This window comes from Diospyros lotus, chromosome 6 (genome assembly GCF_014633365.1).
Source record: "Diospyros lotus cultivar Yz01 chromosome 6, ASM1463336v1, whole genome shotgun sequence".
Lineage (NCBI taxonomy): Eukaryota > Viridiplantae > Streptophyta > Magnoliopsida > Ericales > Ebenaceae > Diospyros > Diospyros lotus.
Window position 1 is genome coordinate 45,004,965 of NC_068343.1, and position 16,594 is coordinate 45,021,558.

Below are 16,594 nucleotides of genomic sequence, written 5' to 3' on the forward strand. Positions count from 1 at the left end.
ATATATATATATATTTGTCAAATTTGTTTGAAATAGAAAAATTAATCTCTAAAATGGTCTCTAATCTATCTCCAAAAGAATAGTTTAGATATGAAATAGAAAAAAAGGATACATCCTTGTCTAAGTAGAGACAAATTGGAGAGAAATTAGAGAAGTAGTTGAAAAGTTTAAAAGATTTGGCCAAATAACTTTTTCGTAACTCTAAAAATCTAGTCTTTTAAATTTGCAATTTTAAGAAAAATTTAGGCAATATAAAAAAATATGAGCAGCTTCTTTTACCAAAAATTAGTATTTTTTTACATCAGACAATGGTTGAAACAAAGCATTCACCCTGCGTTTATAGTCATAAATGTATGAGAAATTAATGCACAACAAAATATAACAAAAAAAAAATAAAGTTGTTGATTGCACGCTCAATAGCATATAAAAAATTGAAAAACAGTCCAAGACTTAAAAGAGTTTGTCAATTAATTGAATGTATGTATCAGAGTACAACCACCATATGCATTAGCACACAACTATATGGGCATTAATACAATTTTATTGTATTTAAAAGAAAAGGAAAAGAAATCCAGCTTTTTGAACTGTACCAATTAGAACTATTTCAAAACATAAGTAACCACAAATCCTCATTTCAGCCCCCTCACAGTCAATAATGTGAATCATCATTTGGCACTGCCAATTAATGTGGAATTGCTGGAGCACTCACCAACAGAAACTTCACTTTGCCTGAAAAATCATTAGAGCCTTTATGAATTTATTTCAACGGAAGTTCATTAGATTAGAGCCTACATTTCTTTAGTTGTTGGCAATTTCGATCTTTTCAAACCACATATGAGAAGGAAAAGAAAAGGCAGCAAGCATTAATTCCATTACCCATCATCAGCGTCTTCTTTTCTCTTCATCTTTTTGCTACGGATCAGTTTCTTGGCCCATTGCATCTTCAACCGCGAATTCTTCATGTAAAAATGTTTCTTGCATCGGACTCTCTTAGTCTTAGCCCCCCGTTGAATCTTCAATCGGGAATTCATGTAAACAACGGTATTAACTAAACTCAAGAATTGTTCCTGCAAAATAAAGAAGGCAATCAAATTCTTCCGTAAGCGACCTCCTAGCAGGCAATTAGACAATCAGAAAAGATTTGAACCCCAAAAAATTGGAACAAGCAGCATAATAATCCACAACGAAAGGCAAAAAGAAAAGATTTTTGGACATACATTCTGTATCAAACGACCAAGGCAAACTTTAAGTTTATCATTCCCCATATTGAGTTGTTCTCTTTGAATTTGTCTTGCAGATTCAAAGGCCTGAGAGCTACAGTATTCCAAGTCAATTAACTGCAATGTAGGTATGTTCCCAAATTCCAAAGGGATACTGAACAGGTTGGGACAGTTCCTTATAATTAGGCATTGTAGGTTAGGGAAATGGTCTTGGTTTGCATTCCATAACATCAGAGGTAAGCGATCAAGCACCAGACACTTCAATTGGAGGAATTCTTCATCAACCAATTCCCATTCAGATCCAACATTGGCAGGCCAGCCTTTCAATTTTAGCACCTCTAGATCGGGTAACATGGCTAAAGCATTAATTTCGCTCCATGGCAGATAGCATCCAACTAGAGTCAACTGCTTGATGTTTGGAATGAAGCTATCCCACTGCGGAATACATCTTGGTTTCTGATCAAGTTCCGCCGCATTGCAGCACAACTTGAAGATTTCAAGTTGATTTAAGCAAATGAGATTGCTAAGGGAACTAAATAGGAGCTGATCACCTTCAACATCTAATTCCTCTTCTGTTTCGTGAATCCTTAGTTCCTTCAGGTTTGGAATCTTTAAGAGGACGTCCTCGGTACAACTGGCAAAGCTTAAGTTAGAAAGCGTTTCAAGATTAGGAAGACCTGCTGAAACACAGCCTCCTCCTTCACTACTAGGGGGTTTAGCCATGGAAGAGCAAGTTCTTGTATGAAGATGTTTTAGACGTGCTAATGACCATATTCCATTTGGTAATGTTGGAGCTGCCCCTTCATGATTGTTGATCAATGTTTCTAGATGACAAAGTTTCGACACCGACTCTGGAATATTGCTACTAGTAGCCAACTCAAGATACCTCAAATTAACTAACTCTGTAATCTCATCTGGAAAATGATCAAAAGACTGATTCAAGATATCCAAGATCTTGAGTAGTTTGAATTCTGAGCAACCGATGGGACAATCTGATTCAAATGAGTGGTCAAAATAGCGTAGAGTACTGCTGAGACCCATTACATAATTTATGTCATTACTACCATTAAAGTAAGAATGGCTCAAAGAGATATTGTTACCGAAAATGGAATTGCCTTCTTTTCGAGCTTCTCTCATGCTCAAGTCCCACAAGAGATCGTGGACGCCGCATAATTTCACTTTACCGTCGAATTTCCTCTTTGTCACCATAATTAAATTTCTGGCAATGAGATCCTTCAAACACATCATTGCTACTTCTTCCACAGTTTTTGGCACATTAGGATGTAGAAATCCCATAGCAGCCCAAAGTGTAACTAGTTTTCTAACAGGGATCTCAAAATTCTTCAGAAAAGTGACCATTGTAAGGAAGCATGCCTTTAATTGCTGAGGCAAGTGATTATAGCTTATTGAAAGAATGTTGAGAAGTGACTCCATTTGGGATACTTCGGTTGCCAAACTTACACTTTCTGCAGCATCCTGCCAATACTCTTGCTTCTTACTACAGTTGGAAAGGTGTCCTGCTACCACTTTAATGGCTAGTGGTAATCCTCGGCATTTCTCTACTATTTGCTTTCCGACACTTACCAACTGAGGAGGGCAAGCTTCTTTTCCAAATACTTGTTTAAGCAACAAGTCCCAACTATCTTCAAGGCCTAGAAAATTCATAAAATGAGGAGAGTTCTCAGGGCTCACATAACAAGCAACATCACTGATCCTACTTGTCACTATAATTCGGCTGCCATTGTTGTCATCAGGAAAACACAACTTTAGTCGATCCCAAGCCTGCGTAGTCCAAATGTCATCAAGGACAATGAAGTACCTCCAACCCTTCAATCTTCTATATAGCCTATCAGCTAATTGTCCTTCGTGTTCCTTGCATACTTGTTCCGGCAGTGGAGCAATTGATTTTAGTATGCGGAGCAAAACATCTCTTTCATGGTATTCCTCAGATACTATAGTCCAAGCACGAACGGGGAAGTGAACCATGATTTGAGGATCCTCATAAACTCTTCTGGTAAGGGTTGTCTTCCCGATTCCTCCCATACCTACTATAGGGATTATCTTGAGTTCTGACAGACTACTTGTTAGTTGTTGTTTAATTTTTATGGAGTCACCATCAAGACCCACGATGTCATCATCATCATCCATATAAGCTTTGGCAGCATGCTGCATATCTGAAGAAGTATCCTTAAGAACATAGTTCCCCCTAAGGCCCCATTGCAAAGCGCGCATACAATAGTAATCAATCCTATCTAATTTATCCTCTGGGAATTGCAATTGATCTGCTTCTTGACTCATGTATTGTTTTGCGAAGTCTGCAGCCTTTTGGATATTGCCCCTTAAATTAGCAACATAGAAACTGTTTTCGACTGAAAGATTCTTGCAGTACCCATCAAAATAAGCAAGAACTCTTTTCCATGGAGCTTTGATGGTTTTTTTGCTGGCACTGAAATGGAGACATGCTGTTTGTTGCCGAAGTTCCATCATAACTTGCGCAAAGGAGTTATAAGCAGCATGGTTTGCAGCATCTATGAGCTGATTATTCTCTCTTTTCAAAGGACCATATAAACCTCGATAATAGTCAGTTTCAATAAAAAGCCACCAATGCATTCCAGTTCTTGGACGATCAAAAGCCACACATGCTTCTGAAGCGTCTATACTTTTAAGATAATTAAGGAACTCGGCTATGAAATGGCACTTTTTAGCAGCCATATCCAGACCATCACGATTTAGAATAGCATACAACGTACCCTGCAAGTCATGAACATCAGACAATGCACCCTCGACTACATCCTCGATTGCAGAATCCATTTTGAGCGGCTTTCCGATGGTTAATCTATTGAAGACAGATTGTCAAATTAAGGAGGGAAAAAATTAATGAAGTAAAAACCACTCAGAATGATCGAAATCAAAAATTGAGATACATACATGCGCGCATATATATATATATATATACATGCATGTGTGTGGCATTCATATGAGAAAAACGGAATGTATATCTAACTCAGGATATATCTAATGATAAGAAATATTTTTAATCAAATGAGTTAAATATTATCACGTACGCAATTGATTTTGACAAGCCCCAACTAACATTTTATAATCTAACTCACGAATTCCAGCCGAACACCGTACAAATCAACTCCCATTAAATTTTCCTAATGGAACGTAAATAAAAAAATAAAAAATTGCATTGTCAATTATGAAACGAATGTAGTATTTTCTCCGCCCATTTTTACTATTTACCAAAATTGTCGGTCAACTAGCTCATTAAATAGAGTTTTATTTTTATTTTTCATTAAATAGAGTTATACTGGCATGGATTCCAATCCAGTCAAGGGGGAAAAAGGGTCTTCTACCAAGAAGAACACCTCCAATCTTTGCCTCTCTCGCCACGTGAAAGAGGGAGCAAGAAACTGGAGTGTCTTTAAACTTACTCACCACAACTTCAATCTCAAGTGTCTCCACTTTCCCAAGTAAAAGTAAAAAGAGAACAAAGGAGCAAATTGAAGAAAATGGGGGGAGCAGCGAGAGAAAATAATTATTTCAACAAAACAGATTTGAGTCGGGTTTTGCTCTGTTCCTTTGTCTTTGCAAGGAAAAAGAAAAAGGGAGGTTCTGATTAGCCACCATTTTTGGTGAGGCTGTGCACAGAAGAGGCTGTTAGCAAAAACTTACAAGTATTGTTGCTGATGAAAGAGAGTTAATGTTCTACTCTTCTTATTAAATTAATAACTCCCAAGTTTGAGAAACAGAACACTGGTGGTGAAGGGGATGTGAGTGATCATGCGACTATCTAAAACCAAAACCCTGAGGGATCGATCTATGTGTATTTTTCATGTACTTAAAGGGGTGGTTTATGAAATTATGCCCAAAAAGAAAAAGGAAAAACAAAAATACTACAGAAAGAAACAAGCATAAGCTGAACAAAAATCAAGAAGCAAAATCCATGAACTAATTAAAAGGACGCTTTGGGAGAAGAAATGCTCATAGAAATCAGGGAAAGAAAGAACAACCCCTTGATGATCCAGTTGCAGGGAGAGCAATAGAGAGATCGGAGAAGAAAATTAGCTGCTGCTTCTGTAAGATTTATGCCGCTTCTTACTTTATAAGTATAGCAGAAGAAGGAAACATATCTACTTGTCTGAATTTAAATCCTCGGCAGGTTTGAAGCAGAACGAACTAGTTGGCAACCGCCGGAGGAGGGTAGATTGAAGCTGAACGTCGATGGAGATTTCATTCAAGATCCGCGGAGGCGTTGGGTTGGTGGCCAAAGACTTTAATGGCGAGGTGTTAAAGATGAGTGTCAGAATAGCAAATTCCGAATGAATATAAGTAAAAAAAGAATAATGCTACAGAATGTCTTACAGCAAGTCTTGCTGCTAAGTTTTATTTTTTTGCATGTCTTACAGCAAGTCTTGCTGGTAAGTTTTATTTTTTTGCATTTCCCCCCCCCCGGGGCGTGAATTTTCCCTCCCAGTCTCTCTCGCTATCTCTTTTCTCACTTTCTCTTTCTTTTCTCTCTCTCTCTCTCTCTTTTCTCACTTTCTCTTTTCTCACTTTCTCTTTCTTCTCTCTCTCTCTTTTCTCACTTTCTCTTTCTTTTCTCTCTCTCTCTCTCTCCCTCCTGCCAAGGCCGTCTTTTCTCACTTTCTCTTTCTTTTCTCTCTCTCTCTCTCTCTCCCTCCTGCCAAGGCCGCCGTCGCCCCCCACCGACTCTCCCTCTCTCACCGTCAACCCCCCCGCTCTTGCCGCCACTGCCCCACCCCTCCCCCTCGTCGCCAGCCCCGCCGCACTCACCTGCCGTCACCGCCGCACCCACCTCCTCGCCCCACCCCCATCGCCGCCTTCCTCGCCCCACCTCCGCCGTTGTAGCTGCCGCCGTTCGCCTCCTACACAGCCGCCGCCGCCGTTCTCTGTCTCTCTCTCGTTCTTGGCCGCGTCTTCTACCCCCTTGTCGCTTCCCGCCACCAGCGCTTCCATCGCCACCGCCGTCGTCAACACAGATCTGGTCGAGATTCTCTACCAGAGCCCGCAACAGCGATGTCTCGGCAGCGTCCGAATGGTTGTTCCAAAGATGGCGTCTCGTTTCAAGCCCGTGGCCGTCTTCTTGACCTATTGATGAAGTCGTATTCGCCTGCGGCAGCTTGGGCGTTCTACTCGAAGATTTTGGGTTGTGGGTACTGTAATGAAACTTTAACATTCTGATGTACAGCTTGTGCAAAGAAGGTAAAATGGAAGAAGCCCAGCTGATTTTTGATCAAATTGGGAAGTGGGGTTTGAGGCCTAATGCTGTTAGTCCAATACGTCGATAAATGGTTACTGTAAATTGGGAAATTTGAAGGAAGGGTTTAGGTTAAAAAGGGTTATGGAGGACATAAATGTTTCTCCCAATGCCTATACTTACAGTGTCTTAATTAATGGATTTTGCAAGAATAGTAGGTTAGATGATGCAAATAGACTGTTTGATGAAATGTGTGAGAGGATTGGTGCCAAATGATGTTATTTTTACTAATTTAATTGATGGAAACTGCAGGCATGGAAGGGTTGGCTTTGATTATGCTGCTTGTGAAATTGTTCTTGATTATGCTTTGATGATCTACGCCATGAGAAAGGGCTAGTTCTTGATTATGCTGCTTGTGAGATTGTGATTATGGGTTAGAGCAGACAAAAAAAACCCACACTAGTACATATATATATTAGGAATTAGAGCAAATTCTAATTATAGATTAGGAACTCCATATTTGTTATGGAGTTCAACAAATATTTTTTTATTTACTCTTTTTTCATTTATTCATTTAAATTTATAAACTTTTGAATTTTAACATGTGATCTCTCATGTTGATTTCTCATATAAGAATTGTATAAAAATTAATTCAAAACTAATCCAAAGTTGTTCAATAAAGGGCAATAAAAAGACTGTCAAGCAATAACATTAGTAAAATGTAATAATAGGTAATTTCCAAATTAAGATACACAACAGTTAATTAAAGAAGGGATGGGCGGGCTGTGTTGCATCGTTATATAAATTACAACATCTTTTTCTCTTCCTTGTTTGTGCTGGCTGCCTGCTGCAACCAAATTAAGTCAAAAATGGTGGAGGGTAGAGAAAGGAGGAGGACACAGAGAGATGGATATATAGAGTCCAATGGCCTGTCATGGCTGATCAATGGGACCCTGAGCCTCTGCCCCCTCTATCCTCAGAGAACGACAAGAAGGGGAAAGACAAGAAGAACAAATCTGGCAAGAAGAAACTGAGTCTGCAATGGGTGAAGGCTTTTTGCAAGAAATCTCAGAAATAAAATCTAAATCTGATTAATTTCAAGCCGTCTTCCTTCAAAATTATCGATGTCATTTACTTGTACCCGTAAATACTGTCTTACAAATGTGGCCAGCAAATGATGTTTGCTAATTACTCACAAATGATTATATTTTTATACAACCAACAAACAATGAAAAATGAGTCCTTAATGTACTACCTAATAACAAATATTTGTTTAAAAACTAGCAACCATCAGCTGCAACTAGCAACCTTAAGTCTTCTTCATGCATATGTGAATTCTATGCACCAAATCTTTGAAATGACGAAGTTGAATTGTAACATCTCGTATCGAGCAATAGAAAGGTCCAGAATAACTTAGTTTGATTGACTTACACGAACTTTCCAAGGGGTCACCCATCCTTGAACTTTCCCAACTCAAGCACGTTTAATCCGAGAGTTCTTTGTCAACATTCAATCCAAAAGGTATCCAGCTGGTGTTGTTTCATTTCTTACACTATTATCGATATATACTAACCTCTCTGGGCCCTCGAGGTATTACATTCTCCCCCCCTTGAGCACATGACGTTCTCGTCATTCGACCTTACAACCGGTCTCAGATCTATCTCCTTTTTCATGGCTAATGTGGGATTCGCCTAAGGTGCCTACACATACCCCCCCTAGGGACTCAGCATCCTCGCTGAGATTTGCCCCACCACCGCGCTCAAAGGCTCGGGATTCGACTCTGATTCCGCCTGTAACATCTCATATCGAGCGATAGGAAGGACCAAAATAATTACGCTGATGGACTTACGCGAACTTTCTAGGGGATCACTCATTCCCATTCTTGAACTTCCCCAGCTCAAACACGCTTAACCTTGGAGTTCCTTGCCAACATTCAGCCCAAAAGGTATCCAGATGGTGTTGTTTCCTTTCTTACACTATTCTCGATATATACTAACTTCTCTAGACTCTCGGGGTATTACATGAATGATGTGGCTCAACCTATAAAAATGCATAAACAATATAAATCCAAACCTTTAGCATTCAAAGTATATAGAAAAACATTAAACATTCACGGTAAATAGTTGCAAACCTGTTTTAATAAGCTACTAATGGGAAATGGACACTACGAACAGGAAACCTAAGGCACATTACAAGAATTTCTAATAGCCTTGTTCAACTAGAGACCAGTGATAATTACATTTAGGCATTTCTTCAGGTGGGTTATGGGTTAGACCAGTTTTGTTTTATGTACTTGTTACTTTGATGCTATGTTTGCATTTAATAATTGATTATTATTAAGACAATTTTCCTGACAATTATTTTTGGTTAACAGATCGAGGAATGAAAGAGAAAATTTTTTGCAGCCATTTAAAATGGAAGAACAAGATTATTTGGAAAATTTCAAACCTTGTTCATTCCTCAAACACCTGATGTGCATTACTTCCCCATCTCCCATCTCCTCCTCAAAGCGCCCCAGCAATGCCCACAATTCCTTCAAAATGAGTTCCGATCTTGGGAACAACCATTTGAACACTACTAAGTCGTCGTTGTTGAGAGCTCTGGTAGAAAATCTCGACCAGATCTGTGTTGACGATGGCGGTGGTGATGGAAGTGGCAATGGAGGGCAGCGACAAAAGGGTAGAAGACGTGGCCAAGAACGAGAGAGAGAGAGAGACAAAGAACGGCAGCAGCTGCAACGACAGAGATGGGGTGAGGAAGGAGACGATGGGGGTAAGTGCAGCGGTGGCGGCGAGAGGATGGGGTGGGTGCGACGGTAGTGGCAGGTGAGTGCAAGGGGGCTGGCAACGACAGGGATCAGGCGACAAGGGGGAGAGGTGGGGCAGTGGCAACGATGGCGGGGGGGGCCACGGTGGGGGGCAACAATGGCCTTAGCGAGAGGAAGAGAGAGAGAATGAAAAAAAAAAAAGAAAGAAAGAGAAAGTGAGAGAAAGAGAAAGGGGAAAATTCAGTGGGCTGGAGAGTTGGGGGAGGATGGAAATGCAAAAAAATAAAACTTACCTATAAGGTATTCTGGACTTGTAGTATTATTCTAAGTAAAATTTACTTCCATTGCAGAGTACTACTTTTAGAGTCAACTCCTTACCCTTGTGATTTGTACAAATACAAAATCCAAGATAAATAGGGTACAGACTGTAGTAAATGTTGTATCTATAATACACCTAGCATATGTTGGGTCCAACCCCTTTTTCATGGCCCATTAATGTTTCGAGGGCCCATCTTCAGTTACTTCTTATTTTGTTAATTACTAACGTATCCCGTGCCTAAAGCATGATGATGCAAATAATATTAAAATTAAAATATAATTATAATTTATACCTATTATGTTAAATTTTGTGAAAAATTTATAACAATTTTGCTTATCTTAAAAGCTCTAGAAAATTCAAATAAGAAACAAAAATATAAGATTTATAATATTCACCAATATTGCAAATCAAAATGTACGAGCAAGTAAAAAAAAAATTATAAACACTGGACAAAAAATAGAAATTAAAGTTATTGTATATTTGTTAATATTTTATAATAAAAAAATTACTAAATCTATATAATAAAGCACATTAGTAAGTGCTCTACCAGCCTGAATTCTATAATTAAATACCAGCATGTATTCTATAATTTTAAACAAATTGAATATAAAAAAAATTAAATATTAAATAATCCACAATAGCTAATACTTTGCAATCTAAAAGAAATTAAAATTAAAACGAACACCAGTTAGTGCTACTGACATCATATTAGAATTATATAAGAAAAACAAATATTATATTATCATACACCAAAAAAATGGGTTAAAACTTTACAAAAAGTGAGTTAAAAATTTTCAAAATATATATGCTTTACAAAAGATGTGTCAATAATATATCTTCAAACATGTGTTTGCCCAAATTTATTCCTCTTTACTTTCCAAAAAGTTTTTGTATCAACTTGTATGTATCCCCAATAAGCAACATGCACAATAATCTGGTAATTTATGGAAACCAAAAAAGTATAGATGTAATATCCCAGATTTTCTAAAAGACTCAAGTATAATTTAACTTGGATCATAAGTGAAATTTTCAGAAGTTTTGACACTTAAATATAATTTTTTACTGTTATGAGTGATCAAATCGACTGTAAGGAGTGTCCTGAAGCCTAAATGTTTAAGGAAAATGATACGGTATTGACGAGCATTTTGAGATAGAATTTATGGTATTGAAAAAAATCGGATTAGAAACCGTTTTCGGTACAGCTAAAATACAACTATGATTTGGGTTGAAAAACTGAATTGTCGTAGAGGATTCTCAAGAAGTAAAAGGACTATCAGGAAGTCAACGGAACCCTAAGGGGGCTCTGATTTTTTATAAGGATCAATCCTGAAGCAATTTTGAGATGAAACAAATGTCCTATGAGGGCGTAAAAGCGAAATCGTCCTTCTCAAGTAAGTCTCGAATTATTAATTTTAAATTTTCAGTATTGTAATGCAAATTAATTTGATGTTTGAGGATATAATTGCAATTATGAAATTGCACAGGTGAAATAGAGATGAAATTGAGATTTAAATGTATATTTTTCTTAGGGACAAGTTCATAATTAACCTAAATGAATATAACAGATTTGTTTTTAGCCTCTTCATTGAAAAAAAATGTTTCTGGATAATCAAACAAACTAATTGCACTCTATAGCCACTTTTATGTAAAATACCTAAAATACCCTTAATGATATTTTAAAATAGAAAGCCCGCATTGCCATTAGCCTCATTTACTAAAATAACCTTGTCTCTTTCATTGACATTTCCCCTCTTTTCTCTTTCAATATTCACGCTCTTACTTTCTTCTCTCCATTGCTGAAACCATCAAACTTAAACATTCTTTATACATTCAATCTTTTACTTGTTGGGTCATTTCGCTTCTTCATCAATCATCACAGCGACCTCATAGAAGCCACATTCACGAGAAGTTTCCCTTTCCAACAAGCATTTAATGTATTGATTTTGATTTATATTTATTTTATTTTTCAAAAGTATTTTTGTATTGACATTGCTTATTAAAGTTGTGTAGAATGGTCGTGGTTGTGAAGAAAACATTTTTGGTAGATATTTATTCCAGATCTATGTGGAATTTTTTTTTTTCAGAAAAGGCAATCGTTATCAGAATTTTCTAAAGTGGTACATCGTCATCAAGCTTTGTTGCAAAGCCTATAGGGCTTTTTTGGGAAACCTATCGGGTTTTGCAACAAAACCTATTGGGCTTTGTTGCAAAGCTTATCGGGCTTTGTTTTCCACCAAAGCTCGATAGGCAATTTCTTACCAATTTTTTAATTTTACAATTTTTTTTTTTTGTAATTGATTTTTTTCCTAGTTTCCCAATAGTTTGAAAAAATTAAATCACTGATTTGAAATTACATTTTCAAATTTAATTTTATAAAATATACTAACATCTACTTGGTTCAATATAAATACTTGATAGATAGAAGAAACACTTAATCATCTATCTATTCCATTTAATTCCAATGTGATGTATAGAGTTGTTTGAAATGTATTTTCTGTTTAATTAACCCAAAAGAACGTAAAAGAGATCAAATTAGTGGTAATTGAACCCAAAAAAGATTAAAAAAAATAAAAAATTGGCAAGAAAAATCCTAAAGCCTATCAGGCCATGGATGTAACATATCGGGCTTTGTTTCACAACAAAGCCTATCGGGCCATAGAGAAAGCCTATCGGGCTTTGTGTCACAACAAAGCCCAATAGATAACTTCTTGTCAATTTTTTAATTTTTAATTTTTTTTTATAATGGGGTTTTTTCCCTAGTTTCCCATCAGTTTGAAAAAAATTAAATCACTGATTTAGAATTACACTTCCAAATTTTATTTTATAAAATATGCTAATATCTATTTGGTTCAACTGTAAACACTTGATAGATAGAAGGTGTAACAGCCCGCCTTCTCGGACATGTTATATCTTAGGAAATTTGGTCTATATTTTTTTTGTTACATTATTCCCGAAATTCCCTAAGACCTTATCTAGTGCTTGATGAGATGTTTACACTAGAAATTAAATACAAGCGGAAGCTGAATCGAACCTGCTCATACATTCACGAATATCTGGACATAGTGTTTAATACAAAGTTATTACATATGCTTCTGAAATAAAATAAATGTACATAATTCTTGAACATAACATAACATAACACATTTCCTCGTTCCCTGACATCTCGCGTCACTACATACCTCCAGCCTCGGTGTCATCACTGCCAGTCCCGACTGGAACGTTGAATGTTCCAGGGGCGAACCCAAGTTAGATGATGAACCATCTAAGTAAGGGTACATAATGCTATGTCATGTGTGTATGCAATGTCTTACCTCGTAGGTGTCAACTGCACCCTCATGCTACCTACCATTTTATCGGCCTCCTCTTTCGAAGCCGGGGTGTATGGGTGCACCCTTGGTAAGGCAACAGTGCCAGTTCGTACTCCCTACGGCCTCATATGCGTGCGATCAATAATATCAACGTGCATTTATGCATTTCATAGTCATGTCATGGATGCAATCTACGTGACGGTTACATTTCATAGTATGTCAATATGACGTAAGCATTTTCGAACATTTAAGCTTGGAACAATACACTTACAGCTAATTTGCCTCGAAAAGCGTGCCAAGTAGCTATTCCTTAATCTCCTTGCTCACAAGGACTCCTACAATATACATTTATTTTTAGAACACCATTTACTATATTTTTCATAATTTCTTCCATTTTTCTTTTGTTTCTAAGCTTTATCTTTTCGAAACTACATAATAATTATCTAAACTTCATAAAAATTTAATCTCTTTTTACTAACATTCCTTAAGTAATATTTCTAGTATTATGAAATTTTCATGGAATTTTCCAACTTAAATTCCTATTTTTTCCTTATTTCATAATAGCTAAATATGTAATTATTACATAATAATTACCTAATCTTTCATTTAATCAATTTCTCTTTACCAATATAATAATCTTCTTAAATAATACTTCTTAATACCAAAATTTTTTATATTCATAATTTTCTATTTAATATTTTTACAAAATTTATTTCTTCTATTTCTATTTTCTTTTTTCTTTCCTTTCTTTTCTTTTCTTATTTTCTATTTTTCTGACGGGCGCGTGGGCTGCACGCGCCTTCTTCCCACTCGCGGGCGCGTGCAGCCACGCGCCTGATGCAGCCGTCTTCTCCGGCGGCCAATTCGTCGCCGGCGGCCCCTCCGGGCTTCCGAGCTTCGAAACGAAGCTCTCCCCCCTATTTTCGACCTTCCGAACCTAAATACAGCATCAAAATCAAGAAAAAATGGCACGAAATACCTTGATTTGCGCGATGAAGTCTCGGCTCCGGCGACTTGTGCGATTTTTCGGTGACGCTTGGATCTCCCTCTTCGCTGCTTTGTTGGCCTCCAAATTTTCCAGAAATGATGCCCACGACTTGAAGATCAAAACCCCGCTCTCAAATCTCTCAAACCCTTTCCCAATCGACCGATCTAAGCCTCGCCACTTTCGGATGAAATGGCTTGCACGAACTGGGCTATTTATAGCCAAAAAAACCCCACCGAAAATGTCAAATCGAAGCCCCACGTGGCCGGGAAGGCCTTACCTCCGATCACTCGGCCATTAATGCTCCCCTTCCCTATTAATTTCAAATTTGCAGGCGGCCATGCGCGCTGCTCTGCAACTTCCGGATTTTTAGGATTTTTTTTTTTTTACATACATACTAATTTATACACATACATACATACGAATTTACATACTTATATACTTATAAATATTTATATTTATTTCTATTTATATTATTTATATTTCACATACCCAATTACATGTTTATAAAATTTCTAGCATAAACATACTTAAACTAAATAAATTAATCATTTAAACCGAATCAATTATATAAACTTAATTTAATAAAATGTAGCTTAGGGTATTACATTCTCTCCTTCTTACAAAAATTTCGTCCTCGAAATTTGATTATTCATTCATACTAACTATGGGATCTTCGAACAGGTATGAATAATTGAGTCTCATATCTTCTTCTCGCTCTCAAGTTATTTCTTCGTTTACCGGGTTTCTCCACAAAACTTGCACCAGGGGAATTGACTTATTCCTTAGAACTTGATCTTTATGATCCAAAATGTTTACCGGTTTCTCCACGTACGAAAGATTTTCTTGAATCTCAACAGCCTCGGCTGGCATTACCTGGGAGGGATCTGGCTCGTGCTTTCGAAGTTGTGATACATGAAACACGTCGTGGAGGTTCGACAGAGCTACTGGTAGTGCAAGTCAATAAGCAACTGGCCCAATTTTTTTATTATATCAAATGGTCCTTTATACCGGGGGCTTAACTTGCCCTTTTTCTTGTTACTTCTAGTCACGATTCTCAGTGGCGATATCTTTAGGTATACTTTGTCGCCCACTTGGAATTCCAATTTCCTTCTTCTTGTATCTGCGTAGGATTTCTGGCGATTCTGGGCTTCCTTAATTCTCTCTTGAATGATTTTTATCTTTTCTATCGTTTTCTGAACTATCTCGGGTCCCAAAATTTGACGCTCTCCTACCTCAGTCCAACATATCGGGGATCTACATTTTCGTCCGTACAGAGCTTCATAGGGAGCCATCCCAATGCTGCTGTGGTAGCTATTATTGTAAGCAAACTCAACCAATGGTAAGTGTTCTTCCCAGCTTCCTGGAAAATCAATAGTACATGCTCGTAACATATCCTCTAAGGTTTGAATAGTTCTTTCTGATTGGCCATCAGTCTGGGGGTGGTAGGCTGTACTTAGCCTAAGCTGAGTACCTAAACTTTCTTGCAAACTTCCCCAGAACCTAGAAGTAAATCTTGGGTCGCGATATGACACAATGCTTACAGGTACTCCATGTAACCTGACAATTTCATTTACATACTGTTGAGCTAATTTGCTGATTGGTTGGCTTACTTTCATGGCCAAGAAATGAGCAGACTTAATTAATCTGTCAACTATCACCCAGATGGCATCATTTCCTTTAGGACTTCTTGGTAACCCAGTCACGAAATCCATTGTGATGTGCTCCCATTTCCACTTCGGAATTTCTAACGGTTGCAAACTTTCACCCGGCTTCTGGTGTTCGATCTTGATTCTCTGACACGTGTCGCACTGACTTACGTATCTTGCCACACTTTTCTTCATTCCCGGCCACCAGTACACAGCTTTCAAGTCTTGGTACATCTTGGTGGCGCCAGGGTGTATTGAGTATCTGGATCGATGGGCTTCTCCCAACATTACTTGTCGCAATTCCCTCACACGGGGTACATATATTCTTCCTTGAAAACGAAGGATATTTTCCCTTACCTCAAATTCTGGTTTCTTTGTTCGCCCGTGATCGTCCACCCACATCTTTATTAGAGGGTCTTCCGAGTAGGCTTTGACTGCACTCTCACCCTACAATTAAAACACAATAAAAAACAAATCATAATAAAACTTTTATATTTTTTCTTATTTTGGTGAGAGGTTTATACTCGCTAGTGTACGAGTGCAGTTGTAGTTCAAATTTAAATTTATATTTTCTGGATGAGTCCAGGTCCGTCCACTGAGAGATTTATTTATGGCAAAAGAAAAAGAATGTCACACACACGCACACGCATTTGGACAAATTGACAATAAGATTTTTTATGGTTTGTTTTTTAGACAACAGATACTAGAAAATAAAGTAAGGCAGAAATTGAAATAAACATTAAACGTAAAAATATGAATTTGGATAGTGCTTGAGTTAAGACAATTTCAGTACCAACCCGTTGATTCCCAAATTTTAGCATAAAAGATTAGCAACATTAATTTAATTTCAGATATGAGGGTTTGTTATTAAATGAAATTAGAGATGATGATAGTTCTAGGTTAAGCAATCCCCATACATGATATGCGGGATTCTAATTTAAGCAACCACCATAAATCCAATTGCAATTAATACACAAAATAACTAAATTAATCATCCGAGTTTGGGTATGATAGCGTTTCCAGTTCTAGTAACTCTCATGCGTGACATGAAAGCTCTAAGTTAGGCTTACGCTCCAATCCAAATCTAGTGATTTTTCAATAATTAATACACACTCATACTGA

General features: G+C 37.4%; 1 protein-coding gene across 1 annotated transcript; it reads right to left on the reverse strand.

The window, feature by feature from the left end:
- Positions 1–416: 416 nt before the first annotated feature.
- LOC127804919 (putative late blight resistance protein homolog R1A-10) lies at positions 417–5,542 on the reverse strand. The gene is made up of 4 exons (XM_052342019.1): positions 5,237–5,542; positions 1,218–4,056; positions 877–1,067; positions 417–729 (listed from the first exon to the last, which is right to left on the reverse strand). The coding sequence occupies exons 2-4, from the start codon at positions 4,029–4,031 to the stop codon at positions 666–668; spliced, it is 3,069 nt and encodes a 1,022-aa protein (XP_052197979.1). The 5' UTR covers positions 4,032–4,056; positions 5,237–5,542; the 3' UTR covers positions 417–665.
- Between the last annotated feature and the right edge of the window lie 11,052 nt (positions 5,543–16,594).

Bases quoted from the DNA above. Each gene is read 5' to 3' on its own strand.
- LOC127804919 (XM_052342019.1), bottom strand. From the start codon at position 4,031: ATGGATTCTGCAATCGAGGATGTAGTCGAGGGTGCATTGTCTGATGTT. The intron at 1,068-1,217 runs GTATGTCCAAAA...TTTATTTTGCAG, and splicing joins TTGGTCGTTTGATACAGAAT to GAACAATTCTTGAGTTTAGT. The intron at 730-876 runs GTAATGGAATTA...ATGATTTTTCAG, and splicing joins AAAGAAGACGCTGATGATGG to GCAAAGTGAAGTTTCTGTTG.